This window comes from Strix aluco, chromosome 3 (assembly GCF_031877795.1).
Source record: "Strix aluco isolate bStrAlu1 chromosome 3, bStrAlu1.hap1, whole genome shotgun sequence".
Taxonomy (NCBI): Eukaryota; Metazoa; Chordata; class Aves; order Strigiformes; family Strigidae; genus Strix; species Strix aluco.
The window spans coordinates 99,834,751-99,857,341 of record NC_133933.1 but is presented as its reverse complement, the minus strand read 5'-3'; the positions used below and the strand labels follow the sequence as shown (position 1 = coordinate 99,857,341).

The following is a 22,591-nucleotide window of genomic DNA, read 5'->3' as shown; positions in this document are numbered from 1 at the left end:
ATTGGATGTCTTTTTCAGTTGGAAAAAAAAGAGACAAGTGCTCTGAATATGTCACAGGATTGACAGTGTTTTTTACTGAGAAGCCTGCAGATCTGATATAGAAAACAGTCATTTAAATTAATTTGCAGATGTTTAAATCTCAGATTTGCATTGCAGTAAAAGTTAAGATTTTGTGTCCTACACAGAACAAAGTACAGTTGAAGGAGATGAGGAGTTTATTTGCATTTGTTAGAAAATAAAAGGTTTTAAATGTAATTTATTTTGTTAAAAGGGTCAAAAAGGAGAATTGGGAATGACCGGCGCAAAAGGAGAAAAGGTAAATTAATTCCTTACTTCTGTGCTCATGTGTGATACTAGAAGGTAGCTGAATGTACTGCTTATGAATCAAATCTTGGAAAATATACTCAGCATCAAGAAAATATATTTGAACTTAGGAAAAACTGTCAGTCTCTGAATGTCCTTAGTAATCTAGTCAAGCCCCTCCTTGAGAGAGTATGCAAGTAAATTTCCTTGTTCCAACAGCTCGCAAAGTCCTTAACTTTAAACACATTCAGACTTTTACTGAATACCAGTTTAAAATTATGTTTATATGTTTATGACAAGTGTTTGCCTCACAAATTAGATGCCATTCATACTTTTTCAAGTTACAAATGTGATCTTCAATATCTATATGAAAAAACAGGAGGCTTTAAATTGTTAAAATTTATACATAAACTTCCTAATTTAATATCTTTTAGTGTAGGCTTATATTTTCCAGAAAGATTTGGGGAGGGGATGTTACTGGAGAATAGGTGTGTATTGTGTTTTTCTAGGAATGTGTGATGTACCCAGTTCTTTAACCACTGAATAACAGGCATTTTGCTATTCAGCTGTTAGGCTTCCAGTTGGTTTCTTCGGTCATATCCTTGTGTATAAATGGTTTCCATGCAGGCAGAAGCTTTTTTTACTCTGTCGATATGATGATTTTGTGTGTTATAAAGCACTTGTGTTTGAGAATTTGTGAGATTTGTAGGCATCGTCATTCTTTTTAGTTCATGTTCCTGACTGTTCCGTGTGCTCCTACTGGAAAGGATCGCATGTCATGGTCTTGTCATCAACATCATCCCTTACGTAAACTTTTGTAGTCCATATACTTATATTTTATATAGGTTTAAAAAAACCCCAGCATCTGTTAAGGATTCTTCACCAAAACAAGATATAGGTACTATTCATGATTTGAAATAAATCTGTATTAACCTCTTCCCTATGTTTCCATAGGGAGAGCCTTCTGCAAAAGGGGACAAGGGAGATCGAGTAAGTATATCTGTGTTTTGAACTGATGATGTGAATAATTTATGTTTGATATAATTTTCATACTGTATTCATGCTGTAATTCTTTTCTTTGTACACTTTCATTAGATGCAATGATTGTATAGGATACCACATGTATTGTCTCCTTCTTACACATGCATCAAGTTCACACAAGTTATAAATAAAAAACAGAGATGCCCTGTTCTTCAGCATTTCTGTAGTTGAGTGCAGTCCATGAACTGACTTCAAAGTACACGCTTTTTTTGTTCCCTGAAAGTTCTTTCCTTCTTTCAGTTAGTTCATGAAATTATATGTGGGCTGAACTGTATTATTTTAATTGTTTTACCAGTTTCCAGTGTGGCATTTAACATCAGGCAGTTTTCTTATAGCAATTTTATGTGTGCATAATATTTTTGTTATTTTGGGGGATATTTTCAGAACACTCATTCTGTAAGACTCTGTTTACATGTGTTGCTTATTTTTAATTAACTATTGTCCTCTCTTATGGCATTTGACAAGAGCTAGTTATGTTGTTTAATACACAACTGAAGGTTGCTCAGATACTTATGATTAACATATTATAACCAAACTAAGGCATACTGTAATAATGTGTGGTTTTGGAGATGAATACTGTGTCACCAGTAGAGATTTAGTGGTGAAGAACGGGCCTTAGAGTGGAGAAACTCTTAAGAAAATGTGGTTTTAATTTTTCTTTAAAACACTAAAAAAACCTGCAAGGAGAATTAGTGTGAAAGAGGAATACCTTTCAGAGTTTGCACAAGGCATCAGAAATTCTTTAATGCTTTCTCAACATTTGTTAAGTTTGCAAGCTATACTATAACATTTTAAGGTAGCAAATTAAACTTAGTTGATCTTAGTTAAAATTTTAACTTCTTATGGTTGTACCTGCTATTTTCAGGGAGAAACTGGAATGGAAGGATCAAAAGGAAATAAGGTATTTTTTGACTTGTACACACTGTATATACATCATTGGTGTACGTAGCTGGTACTGGGAGACATAACAGTAAATTTGGATTTTTTTATTTTCTCAAACAATATTATTAGGGTGAAACAGGAGACCCTGGACCACCTGGTCTTACTGGAAATCCAGGATCAAAGGTAGGCAAAAGGTGTTTATGTGGTATTAACAGCCATTACATTCTATGCTGTTATATAAGAGGACTTTGAATGCTATCAACTCATTAGCTAGGATTAAAGGACAGAGAATGCAAATAGTTTATATCAAAAGTTTGTGCCTGGATTGTGGCTGGTTTAGTTCATAAAATTCTTGTTGATCTCAGCATCACTCAGCAAGGAATATTTATGCAAAGCTCAAATGTTATTTGGCCGCTCAAGAATATGAGCACCCATTTTGCAATTACAGATCCACTGGTAGCTGAGTGTATTCTCTTTATCCATCAGTGAAGCAAGGAGTGATCACTGCCAGTACCTTAGCAGTTCCTATGTTTAATCCTATGAGACTGCAGGTAATGTCAAAGTAGCCGTTGCCTTGCTTTGAAGAAAGTAACTGGAGCAAAAATGTTCTTGAGAATCTGTCATGATGCCTTGAATTGTATCGAGTAAAGGTAGAATTGGAAACTGTGAAAATGTAACCTCCACCCAACACTATTCATGTTAGATATGATAGTACCTAGGTTTCTTAGATCATCAAAAGAAGTACCAGGGGAAATAGATGCAGCTATAGGATCCATGAAACTGTGGTCTTAAAAATCATTGTTCACTCTAACTCCTTAGACTGCTCTTCAGAGGCTAATGTCCTTCCTTGGTAGGAGCTACTGAAATAATTGTTTTTATTGCAGTGGAAATCTAGGTTGCCTTCAAACTGTATACCTTCCAGAAGAGGCTCACAGAGATCCAAAGGATCATTAGGGTTTGCACCAAGTCATATTTTTATCTCTACATCTTAATCCCCTTTTCTTTCAGTGCTCTGAAGTCCTTCTGATGACATCTATTCCAAAAAAGAGAAGGAACACCTACTACGTAGTTTTTAAAAATCACTTCTAGATCTGTCCCTTGAGGGAGGAAATCTTGATTTACTCGTTTTGTAATTTGTCTTTAGGTGGTGCCTTTGTATTTGCTTGTATTTGCTTTGTATACATACTTTGGATTTTGTACATATTGGTCCAAAAGATTTATTGGGCTAAACATTAGATTAAGAGAGAATGAGCAAACTCTGTGCTACTTACTCTGTGTAGAAAATTCTTAATGCCAGATGTTTTAATCTATTTATATATGAGAACGCTTTACACCAAATTACAACAGATGTGTGGACTTTTACCTCAAGTGTGTATTATATCATTTCACAGGGACTGCAAGGACCTCCAGGACCTGTTGGACCCAGGGGACTGCCAGGAGAAGTTGTATGTATTGTGCAGTTTCACCAAACTGTAGAAGTGTGGTGTGTGAACAGTTAGCCAGTGAAGCAATACCACAGAAGTTATCACAGGGGCTCCTTTTGTGGGTGGTGCTATAGCAGTCAGGTGTTGAAGCCTCAGGATAGAGTTCTGCCATTTGCTTATATTCTTTTTGTCCTTATGTTACTATCTGAACAAGTAAGAACAATAATACTAATTTGTCTAATTCACTGATAATTAGCTCTACAAAAATCACTCTTATCTCACAGGAGCAGGTGAAAATTTAAAAAAATCTCTAGAAAAGCTTTAATAATGTTACATTGTGAGCTGGAGAGGACAGTGTGTGTGTGGAGCAAAATGAGAAGAAACACAGGAAATAAGAGTACCCCAAGGATTTAAACACATGGCCTTCCTTAGTTCTGTCTGTGGTTTTGTATTATTCTGAATTGGTTTACTTCCTGTAAAAGGGGTAGAGATTAATAGGGTGGACAGAATTAACAGTTATGTTTACTATCTTAGAATTTAGGTCAGATTTATGAGTAAAACTCATATTCAGAGCAAGACATAATTCCATTAAAACTAGGGACAGTATTAAAACCTTTAGCCACTGAGACTGGTAACTGAGCAGCTGCACAACACAAACCAAGACAACTTGTTGCCCAACCATCCCAGAAGAGCAACAGTTTCCCTGCTGGAAAGGGAAGTCAGGACCCAGTTAACATAACACTAACAGGGGAGCAAGTGAAAGTGTGATAATCAAGAAGAGGAAAAGCTCTCATCTCAGTGGTTCTTAAATAAACCTCAATATCTGGATCCACTACAGGCTGTCAGATGGTGTCAGAAGCATGATACAGACAGCTTATTGAACCTCGAGATCATGGCCTGTTGAGGGAGGCCCTCCAGGAGGAGTCAGAGAGGACAAGATATCTCACCTGAGATGCAGAGTGCCTATAACCTTTATGCCTGTGGGTTCAAAACTGATGGGCTGGGATTGTTGAGGCAGTGGGGAGTCTCAGCAGAGCTTTAATATGCCTGTAATATGCTTTTGGGTGCCCCACATTCAGGTCTGCCAACTGGTTGGGGTTTGTCAAGGTGATGGGGGCCTCCTTCATGGGGATTTCAGTGTGCCTGTAACCGTTATGCCACTGGGCAACAGACTGAAGGGTCTGCTGGCCAGTCGGGATCCCTCAAACAGGTAGGGGCCTCCCCCGAGATCCAGCACACCTGTAACCTTTGTGCCTCCAGGCAGGAAAAGCATGGGTGAAACTTCAATCCAGTCTGAATACTCTAGGAAACATCTTAAACTATTAGGCCCTGTTATACTAAGCTTGAAAGTTCCCTGGGCAGTTGACTTGACACCCTGTTATACCAGAATGCCTCTTCTGAGGAGGTGGCTGCCTGTCTCCCTTCCAGATTATGGTGCAATCCCTATCCCCCATGTCAACTGAAATTAGGTTTCGGTCCGCAACAGTGGTGATGTCACATAACCTCCCCCACAAGTGGCACCTCCCTCCTCTCTCTGGTTCTTCTCCCTCCCTTCCTCCGTAAACCATAAAATGGGTTTTAAGTACCATTTTGAAGGTTTGAGTGGTTAGATCCAAGAAGTGGACCAAGCAAAGTAGGCAATGGAGATCTGGGATTTTGATTTTTGCTCTGTGGTTTGGTTTTGATCTTATTTTTACAAACAGAGGCATCTAGGAGCTGGTGTTGGTGCATTTTGTCTTGAGCCTTTCCACACACACTCTGAGACTACTTTGTGGAAGAGAACTCTTAATTTGAACAGACTTTTAAGTCATAATACTTTATTAATATTAAAATACAGTTCTGAGTGGTATACAGCTGGCAAACTTTTTATCATTGACCTGTTAAAAGTCTTAGGGATGTAAGCAAAGTGACAGCTGGAGGATAGCATCTTCAGCTCCTGGCAGGAAAAAAACCCTAGTATTCAAATCTGCAAGTTGTCATTTCATACTGTGTTACTTATTGACCATTTCTTCATACCCTATTTTCCTACTCAGTTGAGGCACATGTTTTTAAAATTGTGTCTAATTTATCTGTCTTCTATAACAATAGTTTGAAAGCCTTTTCTGCTGTGCTTTTATTTATATATAGATCCCCAATCTTACTCTGAAAGATAACAAAATACTGCATTTCTGTTTTGCTTGTGTTGCCATCATCCCACTTGAGTTCATAATTGCTGCTTTTGAAACTGCTGTTCTGCTGGATCTTTGATCAAGTGACATTATGAACAGATAAATACTTTATATAATATATGTAGAACCTAGATATAGATGATCTTGAAGACTGGTATTTGTACACACGATTCTCGTGTATAAAAACATATATTTAAACATATTATAGAAACACATATTTAGTTCCAGACTCATTGTTTTGTTTTATCTTCTAAAGATTAAACATTATGTATTTACAAATATCATAATTCATCTTATGGAGCATGATGAAAATTATGAAAGGTTGAAAATTGTTTTACTTTCACTTACATCATCAAGGAGACATCCAGCAGATAGACTTTTCTCTTTTCCTAAGATATCCCTTAAGCTTGGTCCAACCAAAAAAAAAAATAATTTGAGAAGTCCTTAGGAAAGAACTGTATATATTTTATGTTGATATCAAAAGGGGATAGGGTAGGACACGATATCTGGTCCATAATCAGTAAATCTAAACTTTCAGATATTCTTTTAATGATTTTGTATTGGTATAACCAGAATATTCTTCATTAAGTTACGGGGTTTTTTTCGTTATGCTTTTAATTTGGGTGGCTGGGTGAAACAAGTAGCTGTCTGTCTGTATTGAATACGGCAGAGAAAGTGAACACACAGCTGTTGAACCCTCACTACTGGCATGAAAATGTTGTCATCCTTCATATGTCAGTGTTCACAAAACTGTTTTACACTGTGAAAAAAAAATAAAAATATGTGTTTCTTTCTATTTTTCTTAGAAAGTTCATTTTCCGTTCCAGATTAAGTATCATACTTAGATTTTACTGTTCAGTTTTGGCAATTTTATCATTTATGGTGGAAATTAGTGGTATTCCTAATAAAATGCTTAATACAATAGTTGGTTGAATAGCATTGGAGGGTTATGGAAAAAGTTTTCTGTATTTGCAACAATGTAATAAGAGAACAAAATTTAACCCTATTATTTAAGTAGTTTCTATATAGATTTTAATTTATTTAATTTCTCTGCATTTATAACAAATCCTTCATGAAAAGGGCAAGGGAAAGTACTGAAATTCAAATCAAAATGTGAAAGATGAGAAGATTTAGACAAAAGGATGGAATATATTTATTTTGCTGAAAATATTTGACTGTACATTAAATATCTAAAACATTTTTTAAAAAATTGGTGGATTAAGTAATGTGCAGGAGTAGGAACTCATTGAAGCTTTTAAGATACAAATTTAAATAATTAACTAGTGCAGGAAATCATGCAAATTTTGCCTTTCGTAGGCAAAAAAAGATGAGACGCTTATTTAAAACTCAAGTTTATACCTGCTACCACCTTCCTTAAAAAAATTTTTGATTTTCAAGACTTGGAATTATTTTGAAATTGAAGAAATAAACCTGTCAGTCTCTGCCACTTTTCCCTGATACGGTCCAGAAACTAATCTTGATTATACCATTTCAACTTAATGAAAAATGATTCATATATTTGATAAAAGAAACATTCATTAATTTGTACTCTTTAACATTTTGGGTCAATACTAACGCACAGTAAATAATCCAGTGTAAACTCATTTTCATCTGTAATTTTAGATAATCTTCAAGGGAAAAAAATTTACAATTATAATTTTATTAATTCCAGGGCTTACCAGGAGAGCACGGGGTACCAGGAAGCCCAGGAGTTAAAGGAGACAAGGTATGATTTAAGTGGTTTTAATTAGGCTTGATATATTAGAGCATATTAGACTGTTATCTCTGAAGTAACCTTCCATCCTTCTGTAGTGCATCTGTATGGCTCCTTTATTAATTGATTTTAAAATGTACAAGCAGCAACCCCCTGGCTGCTCCTCAGAGATGCTGCAGGCCAACTTGGCAGCCCAATTACTTTATATTCATAATTTAAGTAATATTTCAAGGAGGTTACATTGAGCTCTTACATTAAATCTGTGCAATGCAGAAATGTCAGTTCAGGTCCTGACCACAGAACAGCCTTTTCAATGTAGTGTCCTAACCAGACTAATGTGTGAAATCCCACTTCACAGTCAGGAATATTCATCTTAGCAGAACACTGAGGCAGCTATACTGTCTCAGATGTGAGCCAAGGCTGGGATCTCTTTATGGCATTGTGTTTTGCTGTGTAGAAATCCCTTAGATTTCAGCTACATCAGCAAGAGTTAAAAATGCTATGTGTATATATGATGAATGTAGAGAAGGAGAGAAGAGAGGATATACAGGAATACTGTGAGTTATGTGATGTGTTATGGTATTTATACATTTTGGGTTACAAGGGAAATTAATAAAATCCATTAATAGTTTGAACAAGTGAGCTGATGAAAAGGCAGGAGAAGAAGAAAATAACTGTGGAACAGTGATAAAAATGTACTCATCTTGCAAAATGGGAAATAGTGGATTCAGAAAGAATCACAGAGAACGGTGCAGGAGCATGTAAAAGCCAAGAGGACAGCATAATAAAAGGCACAAACTCACCTGTGTAAGCAGGAGGAATTGTAGAGATGTGGAGCAAGAGACTGCATGCATTGAAGTAAGAAATAGCAGTGTAAACAGGAATACCATGAAGACCAGGGTTTTAGCACTAGGGATAGATAGCTGGGGAGAGACAGTTTGAAGCTGTTATTATGAATTAACTGACAGGGTTTAATGACAACCAGCATATTAGGGGCCTGGGCAAAGAAATATAGATCAGATGTATTGCAAGCATGGAAAACAGAGAGAGTGCTAGTTACTATTAGTGGTTGGTGTGGTCCATGCCTCCTCCTCTTCTGTAACTTTTTGAAGGAAAATAGGAGGATTTGTTTCTTCTCTATTTCTTCTCAAAGCACTGGCACTTTCTTGGGTAGCCTTGATAATATTTAGAGTTTTTTCGTAAGAGAAGCTTCTCACATTTCAATTAGTGATTCAGATTTATCTTGTAGGGAGACCCTGGTGGGATTATGGGACCACCTGGGCATCCGGGTCCAAAAGGTGATGTGGGGCCTCCTGGACCAAGTCTGCCTGGAACACCAGTAAGTCCATAATCTGAAAAGGCTTTTATGTATTTATGTCTTGTAGGGACAACTGTTAAAGAATTCTCATTGTGCAATGAAAGAAATCAGAACAAGTTTTTTTTTTTTGATGTAATTTCAAAATTGAAATATAGTGGTATTGTAAGTGCACTAAAATATAGTCTAGAAATAGTGCAAGGCTCACAGAAGCTCCTGGTGACAGTGGTATTAACAAGGAAGACATATGTAAATCTCTCACAGTTTATTTATAAAGGCTACTAATTTTGGCAATAAAAGTCAGCTAGTCTCTTTGATTTTAAAACATAATTTGTTTTTTTCCTGTTTGTTTTTTTTTTTTTTTCTAGGGTCCCACTGGTATTCCAGGAAACCCAGGTCCACGGGGACCAAAGGTATAAAAAGATATTATTTATTTCTAAAAAAAAAAGGATAATAAGCTAGTTTACATTTTCAGACCTTTTCTAACTGAAAGCCTTGTACCCTTCTCAGGGAGAAAGAGGACTGCCTGGTGTACAAGGAGCACCTGGGGAGATGGGGCCCCCTGGAATAGGCATTCAGGGATCACCAGTAAGTTATACCAATGCCCAGAATTTGGGATTCTCACTGCACATCAACTGAGAAACTGCAACAAGTAAACAAAGCACAGTAAAAAGCCATGCCATGAACTCCCTTCTGACTCGACTCCCAGCTCAGCATCTTTTCCCTTTATCCAGACCCAGAAAGGTCTAGTGCTAAGTGAGAAGTGGAAGCCTTGGAGAACTGAGTCAATGGCTACTTTACAGATAAGCTTGCTAGTGATGATGTTGAGACATCTTCAGTCCGTGTCTGTTTCTAAGCAGCAGTTGTTTGCAGTTGTCAGCAAAATCCAGCCTGAGTACTGGTACAGAAGAGGTATACTCAACACTGTAGATGATGGCATTTTGAAATCCATGCTAGTACCTGAAAAAGGCAAAGACACGTGGAAGAGATGTGGAAGGCTTTGCATCAGCTCCTAACTTTTGCATTTGTGATGACTGCTAATTACAAGCTTGGGTCTACTGCTTATAAATGGGAACCTTACAGTGCCAGGTGCTATGCCAGGAAATAGTAAAGCTCTGATTTTGGAGAGATTGCTTCATGCATTTCTGTGCAGTTTAAATTCAAACATGAAGCAAGTTGACGCGGTGTATCTAGAGCATTCATACTAAATAACTTGTATAATAGTAACTGTTTCGGTTACTCCGCTTGTTTCCTAGGTTACTTTCTTTCTATTGCCTTTAAATAAAGCCACCTGCAGTGTCTTCAGAGTATTCAGTAAAAAAAATTATTATATTGATGGTGTAGATGGTAGGTGGTACACGTTATTACTTGAGTTCTAGTGTGGTGAAGAGGACAATCTCTCTTCAGTCCAGACCAATATGGTCAGCTGATGCATTTCAGTTTATTGACAGGACTCAGGTACAGAGAGAAAATGTTTGAGAAAGGTAACTAGAGATTCACTGAGATCTTGATCTAAAGCAATAATCCTTAAAAATAATTTGTTCAGTTAAAATAGTTTCAAATCTGAATTTTAAAAATTACCCATTTATATTGAAATAATCTAATTTGGTTTTATTTAACTGAATATCAGCTTTTCTTATGAATCTCCAAGCTAAATAGCAAGTTTCACCACAGATCATTATTCTTTGTTATTACTTCCCCTTAAAAACAGACCTCAGCAAAATCTTGAATTCTCTAATTTTGGCAAAATTAGATTTGGATTTAAAACCAAACCTTAGAGCAAGTCTTTCTTGCAATGTGAACCACACCAATATCCCACATCAGTAATTTTTTATGAAGTTCCTCTCCTTTGTCCCAAAAAGTGTAACTACTGATTATTTGGAGTTTTCTTGCAGGGTCCTGTAGGTCCAACTGGATCAGCAGGTGTACAGGTAGGATATAAGTTTTCTCTTTAATATAAAAACCATTAATTTAGTTTAAGTTTACAGTAAAAGATTATTCTTAAATCCTAAATGATCTTTCCTGCTCTTAGGGCCCTAGGGGACCCCCAGGATTACCAGGAACTCCAGGTACCCCTGGTATTAATGTAAGTGACATTTCTCTATATATACAGCAAAAAGTAATGTGTCCCTTGTCAATATCTTAAGGCCGTCAAATTTTACATTTGTTTTTAGGGCACTCCAGGAAGAGATGGAAAGCCAGGACTACCAGGCCCTCCAGGTGATCCTGTACGTATACATAGAAAACTTATACATTTGCTTTGATGCAAATGTTTTAAATTTAAAGGAGGGGAGATAACCTAGCAAATCTAGAAGTCCAATTCATTAATTTGATTTTTCAATGATTATATCCTTTGGGGTTTGTTTTTTTTTTTTTACTTGATTATCTTGCAGTATAAATTAAACTTATGTTAACATATACAGGTTAAATACCTTGTTTTCAGGTGTTACAGTTTGTATACTAGAGTTTCTGCCAGGCTATAACTTGGCATAGTGTTCCTCCGTCTCAGAAGAAGTTCTGTATAATGCAAATTTTCGGGAGCATGCTTTGATAATCCCTGTTAAAAGATTGAAGAGAACAGCACATGCCTCAGACCAAACTGTGCCCTTAAAGGTAAATGATTATTTTGCATGGAAGTCAGGAGAGTCTGATGTAGATATCTGCAAAATTGGCATAAAGGCAAAACCTCTGTTGTTACCCCTGCTCCTGTCTGGAGTCCCAACAACTGCCTCAGAACTTTCAAAAAGCAAATTTCTTTTTAGAAACAAATGCTTACAGAGGCTTTTACACAGCAAATTAAGCTTTCTAAATTCCCTGAGTGGTTGTTTGATATAAATAAAATATAATAATATAAATGAAATAAATAAAATTCTGTAGATGATTAGAAAAAAAACAAAAACAAACAAACAAACAAAAACAAACAAACAAACAAACAAAAAACAAAACCAGAGCTTAAAAAAAATTGTTAAATTCACCTGTGATCCTATTGGCTTTATAGGATTTGATATTTCCCAAGAGATTTTAGTCAAAGGCACAGTTTTCAAAACAACAGGGAGACACAGTGATAGTAGTATTTATTTGAGACATATCAAAACAAATGAAAATAAAAATTACAAAACCTAACATTTGAACTGTATTATGTCCTTTAGCAAAATCTTTGTTCCTTACCAAGGCATGAATTTGGCTTTTTAGCTGAGTGAGTAGAGTATCTTGGTGATCTGAGTCTGCTCATCTCTTAAACTAGCAATTCTTCACATACCTGACTATTGCACATACTCCTCAGATGCAGAGGCTTGCATCATGTCTTATGAGTGAGGTACATCTTCAAGTGTCCAGCAGTGCAAATCTAAGGCAGGATTTCCCAAACTAGTCTGTAGACTGCTGATAGCCTGTGAAGGGATTAGAAATGCTCCAGTGCTGCTGCAGGAATATGTTAGGCAGTAAAATATATCATGCTTTCAATTAAACATTTGATGGTACAGGTGCATGGCAATCCACAAGTAAGCCTGAGGATTGAAAACAAGGAGTTTACAGAGGGATAAACTAGCCCCAAAATCACAGAAAGGTTTCATCTCGTAAAGAACAGTCAGCTTTCTCCAGAGAAGACCCTGAGAACTATGCTATATGCTATATGCTAGAACATATGCACTGTTGATTATGAAGGATCAGGATGGTGATTCTCATGAGTGGGTTCCTTGATTCCTTCATTAGTGAACTGGTACAGTGCTTTAAGAGACACTTAAGAGTATTAGTAGCTTCTCAAAGGCCTAAAATCAGTATGTAAAAGCAGGTCTATCACTGGCATTGAGTATGAAGGTAGAACTCGAGTCAGATGGTTGCAAAGATTCAGATATAAAGAGGTTCAGTTAGAAACAGATATAAAAACAAGAAAAGGGCACTGTGAATACAATTATTTGAAAGACCAGTAAAGTCTGTTATTTAATAATCATGGAGATTAAATTATAGAATGTGCAGAGAAAGCTGAATAATTTAGTGGCTTTTCACTGTCCACTGAAAAAAGTTGCTTTTCAGAGAATACATAAAATTAATTTTAATTAATTTAATCAAAAAAGAATTAGTTAAAGAGGGTTTAGATACAGCATGAAGATCTGGTGTAATTCACCTCAAAGAATGAACCAGAACAGTCTCTAAATTATAGCATTACCTTTCAGTACTTTGAGAAAGATGCAGCTTTTGAGGAAGGGAGAGATGCTAACAGAAGACATATCTTCATAAAAGGTGAATAGAAGAGGAACCAGAATGTAATAGGTCAGTTGAAAAAAAGTTTGATTGCAAGAAAGATAGGAAATGGGTTTTTAAAATTTATTTCTAAGTCCCAACGGTAGAAGTGATAAAGTCGAAACACAAGATGGCATAATTTTGTTCAGAACCAGCCATGGAATAAATCAGATTTCTGTCTTTGGAAGGTTAACTTTCTTGGGAAAGACAGGGAAACACTCATGTTATATACCTTGGCTTCAATAAAACTTTGAGACTGTCCTCCTGATGTTTTTATAAGCAAGCAAAAAATGCTCTTGACATAATTGCCATATAGTTAATGCTTATCAAAAAATATGGATATGAGTGTCTATCAGCAGATTACTGTTGAACTTGGGAAAGGTCTCTCCCATGCCCAGTTCTTCTCAGTGATTTAATTTGACTAGGATAAGTAGATATAAATTCCGCAATTGGACTGGGAATGATTGCTAGCTTTTTGAAGATATAATCAAAACTTAAAATTCAGAGACAGTCTGAAGTCAACAAGATTAAACTCAAGACAGATGAGTATAAAGTGCTTAATAAGAAAAAACAAAATCCATAAGTAGAATAGGTCTGGAAGGCACAGTGCACTGTAAACTAAATGTAAGTAAAAAATCTAATGCCACTGTTAAACAGACAGGTCTAAATGGTAAAACATACTAACAGGAGAATTGCTGCCTTTTGCTCTCTTGAAATACTCTTCTCTTTGAAGGGAACATTTTTAAAGGGAGATGTAGCAAGCAGGAGAGAGTCTGGAGAATTAAGGCCATTTTAACATTTTCAGAAGCCCAGCATATATCATACACTCATTCAGAGTTCAGTGTACACAGCTATGCTCTACAGGATGTGTGCAGTTGGGCTGGACTTACTGTGCGTAGTGTAGATGAGCTGTATGGCACAAATGCAGTAAGCCTGCTCTCACACCTGATGTGCCCTTGCAGCTGCATGTTAGGACCCTGTCGCACTGAAGGTTTAGGGGCCTGTACCATAAAATTATATTGCAGCTAAAACAAGAACATTACAAAGAGAAGAGACTGGGGAAATTACGCTTGTGTAGTCCAGCAGAAAGACCAACAAGTGACACTAATAGTGTGCCTATCTGTGCCTGTGTTGTCACAAGGAGAAGGATGAAAAGTCAGACCATGCAGGTATGTGGTAGTTGTTTTAAAGCCTTGTTACAGGTTTTTAAGAGCAGGTGACACTGTCTATGCACAGTTTACCTTTGTGCAGAGAATGGACTTCATACTTGACAGTTACATCCCTAAGTTGCTTTAGGTGGCTGTCTCACCCTAGAAAACTTCTCAGCATGCTTTCAAAGGTGGTGATGCTACTCTGTAAATGGTGTACTCCTGATTACACTTATGGTTAAGTATGTTCAGCAGTGCTTCTCTTGAGCTGGTATTTTACACCCATTGCTACCAACTGACAGTTTTTCTAATATGCTACAAAACTGCTTACATTTTATTTTTCTCCTTCAAGATGGAAATGATTGAAACAGACTAAACAAAAACAATAACAAATTTTGTATGTGTCTAATTTTATAGTTTGCCCAGGGCTATTTTTGCTTTAGCAATTGCAAGAAGAAGAAATGAGCATTGGTAATTGAAGAGTCTGTGAGTGAAGCTGATGATAACTGGTGCAATTAGTTTTTACAGGGACTCTTTAAATGTAAGTTTAATGGCAGCACTTGGAAATCTGAGATATAGTGCAGTATGGTATAAACCTATTGACTGAGCTTTAAATGACTTAACATTAGTATTGGTAGCAGTGGCACCACAGAGTTTTGCACTAATTCTTATTGTTTAAAGGAGGAAAAAATACTACACATGTTGCTCATGTTGCTGTAGCTGGATTATTTCCAGTACCTGAGCTAGTTTGTTGAAGTTAGCTTTGGCATCTCCACAATTCATGCTACAGTTCACAGTAGAGTCAAAGCTTAGGAGAAAGCATAAGGAAAACAACTGAAGATAATCAGGTAAGAATAGTCTGTGAGACTTTGCAATAGTGGTAAGTTGTTGCTGGTATGCTACAAAACCAACAATATATTATTATAAGAAAGTGAAATTTACTGTGTTCTGGAGTTATGCTGTTGTCATGGTTTAAGGAACTTCCTTGAAATTGTAACGAAGAATTACATTGTTAGGTTGGATAGACAGCCATAATTAACTATATTTGAAACCCTGATTTTTCTTTTGAGTTTTCATTAAAAAATAGCTTCAACCAACATAAATGTAATAAGCTATGTGTGTAACAATATAAACTTTAGAAGCAATGATAACCCATCAGGATCAGTAGTGTCGTGTAAAACATTAAGTGCAGCTGCCTTTTTTAATTTCAGATTGCACTGCCACTTGTGGGAGACATGGGTGCTATACTGAAGGTAAACATTCTCAGAGGTTCAGTATCTTTGTTTACTATCAGCATGCTTTTTAAAACGAAATATGCACTTGAAAGTTTCTGTAGGTCCAATTCTGACCTACTTGGTTAACCTAAAATAATTTTGAGATTTTTGTTGATCTTTGTTTTGTTTTTACAAAATCTCAAAAAAATGTATTTTATATGAATTTTGCAAAATAACGGTTGAATGATATGTGAGGTAGTAACCAGCAAAAGTGCCTGTTCAGCACATCCAGTCTACCATATAAGTTTCTGCTACTATACCCCCATTCCCTGCTTCACATTGTAGCATTAATATTGGTAATATACCAAATGGGGAAAATAGTCTAGAATTTCTAAGATATTATTTTGAAAAATAATAAAATTTGAAGTGATCTGTGGTATTCCAAAACAAAAAGTGTGCTCAGAAGGATTTCAATATGAAAAGTACACATTGTTTCTGAGGAGAGAGGTTATCCTATTCTACTGTCCTTTATTAATACATGTACTTAGGGTTTATTGACTTTCTCATTCCCAGTTTTGATGTTTGTTAGGTCTAGCTTTGGGCTTTTCCCTGATTCTTTCTGTTTGCAGTTGTATTGTCTTTCTCCTGTACATGCTCTTCTACCTCTTTGTCAGTTCTCTCTCTTACTGATTCTTTATTCTTCATTTCTCTGTGTTTTGTGGTTAGCACTTACGCAAGATTGTAATTTAGCTGGAAAATGCTTCTCTAAACAAAGCAGGAATCATTTACTTTAAAATAACTATAGATTTGAAGCTGGTGTGAGTAACAAGTAGCCTTCATCTCTACGTAATCCTTAAAAGGAAGATGGCTTGCTCAAATGTATCCAAAATGAAGTAATTTATGAGTCCTATCAAAATTAAGCTAAAATTTGTTAGCATGGTTTGAACAGAGTGTGAGAGATGGGGAGGGAAGCAAGGAAGGATATCTGAACAAGTATATTGTGTAGAAGAGGGAAAGGACTGAAGACAAGGCTTTGGGGTAGAATGAAGGAATGGTCACAAAGGCAGGAAGGAAGCCATCTGAATAGATCAGACCTTCTGCCTGTGTCACAGAAATAATTGTCACTTGGCTTTCGGTCTGTTCCTCAGGGTGATCCGGGCATAAGAGGTCCTCCAGGCATCCCTGGTAGAGAAGGGCCCAAGGTAAGTTTTCAAGAGAGTAGTTTACATTGCTTTATTGCTTGTTAAAAGTAAAAGGCCAGACTCTTACCTCTGACAGTTTTGACTTTTTTGTCTGATCCCTATCCCTGTAGCATCTGGGCAGCCTAAAGTTTCAAATGATATTTACAGTTCAGCCCTCTTCCTGTGTCAGTTTTTGCCTTTCCTCTCAGGAAAGTGAGTGAAATAGCCCGAGTTGAATCCCAAGCCAGAGTAGCTCTTCTGTGTCTTGTGTCCATTAAAGCTAGCTCAGATTTGACTGTCAGTAGTGCATTGCCATTTGTAGGCTTACTTTAGGTGAGTCTCACACAAGAATCCAGTGGTGAAGAAGGAAACTTCCCATAGCTCCCTCAACTGTGCAACAGCTGGACTGCCCTGTGCCTTTGCACCATGTTCCCATGGGAGTAACGCAGCTGTTTCAGTGGGACTTGAAGTTTCACTGACATAACCAAAATTCTGCTTCACTGTAATCTGATCAAATGCCACATGGTTTGGCATATAAATATCTCCTATAGTTGAGCCTAATTCCAGGAAAGTGTACTTTCTCCATTTTGGCGAGAATTTAAGCTCTTAGGTGTTAATAAGATGTCTCCATCATGCCTTCTGGCTCGTTTGCCTACTAGGTAAAAACCACTCATTTCATTTCACCTTGATGGGAGGCATATTTTAAAACTTTCAGGTAGTACTCAGCCTCTTTTTCTGTTCTAGGTACTATTGCTGTAAGGGCTTCATACTAGCATATATTAAATGTGGGGCATAAAATGCCCTACAGAGCATGAAATTCATTGTTCGCTAATAGAAAGTATTTGTTTAAATGTTACATTTTCATAGGGAAGCAAAGGTGAACGTGGATTTCCTGGGCTTGCTGGAGAGAAGGGCGATGAGGTAAAATTACTTCATTTCTATAGTGGTTGCGTTCTTATCTGAACCTGAATAAAGATCTAGACCGAGAATGAAATGCACAGAATGTTATTCAGTTCTTTAAAACTACTGAGATGGTAATGTATTGCTATAACTAGCCCACAATTCTCAATTTTCAACAAGATTAAATGCTATTATTCAATTAAATCACATCTATTTAAATTTTTGTGTGAAGATTTTTGCTCATTTGTATATTTTAAAGCCTCATGTACCTTTAAATGGGAATTTTTAACAGTATAGGATAGAGCAATAAATAGCCAAATGCCAAATATTTTCAGAAAATATTTAATGTTTTATAACATATTTGCTTTCATTGTGTTAGCTCCCTTTTAGAATTCACTTTCAAATACATTCCATTAAGCAAATACTCTGATGGGAATGGTCATAACAGCAATTACTATTAAGTGGAAACTGGAAAATGTTAGAAGATACTGAATTGAAAATATTTACAGTATTTTGCATCATATACTGCATTCTTAGAGTTACTTTTATGTCACTATGCAGAAGGAAAAATAGCCATATGACTTGCACTGCTGAATCCAAAACAGCTGCTATAGCTTTCATTTTAAATTTAAACATTTGCAGTTAACAGTTCAAGAGCAATCTCTGTCCAAAAAAAAAAAAAAAAAAGAAAATCACCAAAGCAGAAGCTATTAATCAAATGAATATAAGTATATAAATTAATGTCCTAGAGACCTTAGCCAACTGAATTAGTTGAAATAAGTAGTCTGTTACAAAATATCTGGTGAACACTTTGAAATTCCAAAATACTTAACTGGCACTGTTAAATACATACCACTCTCTTGTAATTTGGGAGTGCTGGCTACAAGAGAAAGCACATGGAAAATATGAAAGAAATTTAGAGCTTATTGATTGAGGGTTCTGTAATTCTTTATGAGCATTTTACATTTCTTTAGTGCTAAAGCGATAGTACAAATTTTCAAACAGTAGTAGAATGAGAATAATTTTTTTAAAAATCTGTGTTCATCAGGATCCTTGGCTTCCAAAAGTAAAGTTATATGAGGAGAAAAAAAGTTGCAACAGAAGCATTAGATATGTATTCCTGCTACTGCTTTGCCCCAGAATTTAGCAGATTGTCAGACTAAAGTATCATGTTTATTTTTCCTCTTGTTTTTACACGTTCTGCAGAGCTCATTATGTCTTTGCTTCTTAAGAGCAAGTGCCTTCTGAGGTTGAATTTAGAACATGTACCTTACAATGATGGGGCAGCTATAAGTGAAGCCCAAGCAGAATTTTACTTGAAAAATAAATGGGAAAGTAACACATCCTCCGTGTGCCCTATAGGGTACCTCTACAATTCAAGCCTAGTAGTCTGAGGCACTAGCAAAACAGTTTCAACAATTTGGATACTATTTACTGCTGAGAATCAGGTGAGATATTAGAGGCAATTAAGATGGTAATAAGGGAAAGGCAAAATTATAACTGGCAGTTATTTTTTTTTAAAGGTCTCCAGAGTAAATTCATTCTAAATTTTTTTATTGATTCAGTAGGGCGCTGTGCTGTGTTAGTAAGTCAGCTATTCACATGCTTCTTCACTGTTTGAGAACTGGTTAGCTGCCTCAGCTCTGATGTTTTCAATGTTTAGCAGCAGCATCTGATTATGATGTTGAGGGCGCAAGTGAATTTATTTTCAGAAACACTTATAAAAGAGTTTACAAAGTTTAAAAGCAACTTTTTTTACAAATTTACATATTTTCAAAGAATGCATTTATTTTCATTTTTATGATTTGGTTAGCATGGGAGTGGAAAGAGAGGAAAGAGAAGCCCACCTGAAGCTCTTTGAAATACGCTCATTAACTTCCATGTGCTTTTGAATAACCCTTTAATCTTTGTTGAAGCTTAGTTCTCTTCCTTTTTAAAACATTCCTTTTTTCAGGGGAGGGTTTTTCTAACATCAGTAATAAGAATTACAGAAAATGTTCCTTTGGCTTCATATTCATTTTCCAGGTGACTGTACCATCAGAGTAAAGTAATTCAAAATGAGCAGAGAAAACATTAGTAGTTGGATTGCCACTCAGAAAAGCTGCAGAGGTGGATGGTTGTCCTCTGTGTGTAGGAGCAAGAAAGGGGAATCAATGTGTCTCTCCATCTCTACATCTTTCCTAATTTATTTCTCTCTGAAGTTTTTCCCTCAGTCTCTCCCTCAGAGCCTCTGTTTCAGGGCTCCTGACCTCTGGTTTTCTAGACTTCCCCCTTAGCCATGCCTTCTTAAACACTGTATACAACAGAAATACGTCTTTTTTGAGGTAATTCGTCTTGTCAGAGGTTAGGCACCCTGTGAATCACTGCTGAGAGGAACCTATTTCCTTTTGTGGATTATAGGGGGAACTGAGAGCAATTAGCTCTCATTAGTACATGACTTCTACGTGACTAAAATTGCACGTAAGCCTGGTGTGGCAGAGGAGAGACTCAGTGACATGCAGACTTGTCTCAAATCCCACCTTTATCCACTGTAGTAAGTTGCACATCTGTATGTTTAGTAAGTGGATACCAGAATCCATCGATTTCCAAGCAATCAAATAGAATAAGAGCAGGAAAGTAGGTCATTAAATACTACAAAAAATCACAGAATCACAGAATCACCTAGGTTGGAAAGGACCTTGAAGATCATCTAGTCCAACCATTAACCTAACACTGACAGTTCCCAACTACACCATATCCCTCAGCGCTTTGTCGACCCGACTCTTAAACACCTCCAGGGATGGGGACTCCACCACCTCCCTGGGCAGCCCATTCCAACACCTAACAGCCCGTTCTGTAAAGAAATACTTCCTAATATCCAGTCTAAACCTTCCCTGGCACAACTTGAGGCCATTCCCTCTTGTCCTATCACTTATTACTTGGTTAAAGAGGCTCATCCCCAGCTCTCTGCAACCTCCTTTCAGGAAGTTGTAGAGGGCGATGAGGTCAAATGTCATGTTCTATTACCAAAAAGTAAAATCAATAAATCAGGCAGAAAGCATCACTGCATTTAGATAGCATCAGGTAACACTGAGAAGTCTCATATATGTCTTCTCACCAGCAGAAAAGCCTTTTAGTGTTAGAAAATGAAAAATTAATCTCTAAGGAAAAGCCAGATGTTCTGCTCTTATCTGCACAATTAAAGACAAAAAGATATACAGGACATAAGCTAACAATGTGAAAGATTGAAGGAGAAGTAGTATCAGCCAAGCAAGAAGTTGCCTCTAACCTTGTTCAATGATAATCTCTTCCCTGCATGGTGGGGTTTTTTTTCATTCCTAAAAATAATGCTAACTTTTTAGGTGAAAACATGCCTTAACATTGTTAAAATACTGCTGGACATGCTGAATATAAGTAGGTTTTGGGGTAAAAGTGGGAGAAAAAATAGACATATGCTCTTTTACTTTCCAGGGCCTTCAAGGTGCTCCTGGACTGCCAGGCATACCAGGATCCAGTGGACCATCTGTAAGTGGGTGGTATCAACTGTGATCTAATCTATCTCTGCAGAGGTTGCTATAACTATCTAGTAAAACATCATATTTTTAGTTTCTTGTCCTTTCTTTTGGTTTTTAAGAGAGTAATAATAAAATCCTACCCATACTGGCTCTAATAAAAGAAACTATGTTGTGAATTGATGTTACTGAAAATACTGTCATTGTCTGTGCTCAGAGTTTATGTAACTCAAATGGGTCTGGAGTTTTGACATGATTAGAGACTCTGTGAGGTTACATGACTTATGATGTGCAAATTTGCAGTTAATTATGTAATTGTACCCATGTTATAGTAATAATGTTAGTAGTAAAAATCTAAAAATAATTCCAGCTAAGCATTCTGAAAACATTTTAAAAAAGTATGAGAATAAGCCGCCAATATTTAAAGTCACTGAAAAATACTGTTAAAAATGTTGATATTTCTGGGAAAACTCCTCTTGGAATTTTTTTAATTTTCTATGTACTGGATGAGATCACATTAGTATGATCATTATTCATTCCTAGGTTGCTGACAGTACTAATGATTCCCTTCTTTCAAAAATTGTAACACATTTAAGAAGTTTAATATGGAATATGTAAATCTGCATTTTAGCAGTAAAGCATAATTCTTAGCAGTATCAAGAGGTGTTAAGGTCAGTTCATTTAGTCTGCCAAGGTGAAAATGCAACCACAAACAAAAGTTTTATCCTTCAAAGGGCTTATCAGAAGGACACAGCTGTTGTATCAAACAGAAGAGATATTTAAACCTGGAGAAGCATAATTAGATTTAAATGACCTTCAAAACAGTACAGGTTTTAAAAACTAAGCTGCAATGGAAAAATACTGTGTTTCATTGTTTCTTAACTAATATAAACTGATACTGTGTTGTGCAGGGAGTCACAGGAAGACCTGGACATCCTGGTCCAGCAGGGTCAAAAGGCGAAAAGGTATTCCTTCTTTTTAGTCTTGGTAAAGATCTGTGAAGGTTTTGCAATCCTATTATGTCTCCTATGTTTTGGGGGGTTTTTTAACATAAAGCACAAACAAGAATTTGACATACATTTTCAAATTAATTTTGATTTGTGTCTTTATACAAGTACTTTCCCCAAACTATGCCGTATATATGGGCTTATATTTTGAAGCGTAGTCCTTGTGGTGTATGTAAGTTGCAGTGAATGTTCTCTAAGTGTGACATATTATATAAAATTTAGGAAGGTGAAAATAGTTTGTGAAATAGTATATTAGTTACTACCTGCTCTGCTTCTCATTCTTTTACCAGTGTTTTAGTCAAAAGTAACTGCATGCTTTAAAACTGCTTCACAAGTACTGAAGGTTATTGAGTATAAGTGATTCTGCAAAAATATATAAGCTTCCTTTAAACTTAATTTACACTGTTATAGCACTGCTTTTTATCGATGTGCTCTTTTATCAGGCACTTGATATTATCCATTATAACTAAGATGTCGAGCTCATTTCTTCGGTACCTCAGATCAGTGAAATACAGCAGACACAAACTTAGTTTGCTACAAAATACTTTCTGGGACAAGTTCTTC

At 36.4% G+C, this 22,591-nt stretch overlaps 1 protein-coding gene across 1 annotated transcript in view; it reads left to right on the top strand.

Annotated features, from left to right (window-relative positions):
* COL19A1 (collagen type XIX alpha 1 chain) overlaps positions 1-22,591 on the top strand; it is a 226,280-nt gene that overhangs the window by 161,316 nt on the left and 42,373 nt on the right. The window contains exons 22-38 of the mRNA XM_074819814.1: positions 272-316; positions 1,258-1,293; positions 2,210-2,245; positions 2,356-2,409; positions 3,618-3,671; positions 7,491-7,544; positions 8,782-8,871; positions 9,216-9,260; positions 9,358-9,435; positions 10,743-10,778; positions 10,880-10,933; positions 11,022-11,075; positions 15,446-15,487; positions 16,597-16,650; positions 17,497-17,550; positions 20,980-21,033; positions 21,932-21,985. Coding sequence (XP_074675915.1) covers positions 272-316; positions 1,258-1,293; positions 2,210-2,245; positions 2,356-2,409; positions 3,618-3,671; positions 7,491-7,544; positions 8,782-8,871; positions 9,216-9,260; positions 9,358-9,435; positions 10,743-10,778; positions 10,880-10,933; positions 11,022-11,075; positions 15,446-15,487; positions 16,597-16,650; positions 17,497-17,550; positions 20,980-21,033; positions 21,932-21,985 — 894 coding nt within the window. The remainder of the gene's footprint in view (positions 1-271; positions 317-1,257; positions 1,294-2,209; positions 2,246-2,355; positions 2,410-3,617; positions 3,672-7,490; positions 7,545-8,781; positions 8,872-9,215; positions 9,261-9,357; positions 9,436-10,742; positions 10,779-10,879; positions 10,934-11,021; positions 11,076-15,445; positions 15,488-16,596; positions 16,651-17,496; positions 17,551-20,979; positions 21,034-21,931; positions 21,986-22,591) is intronic.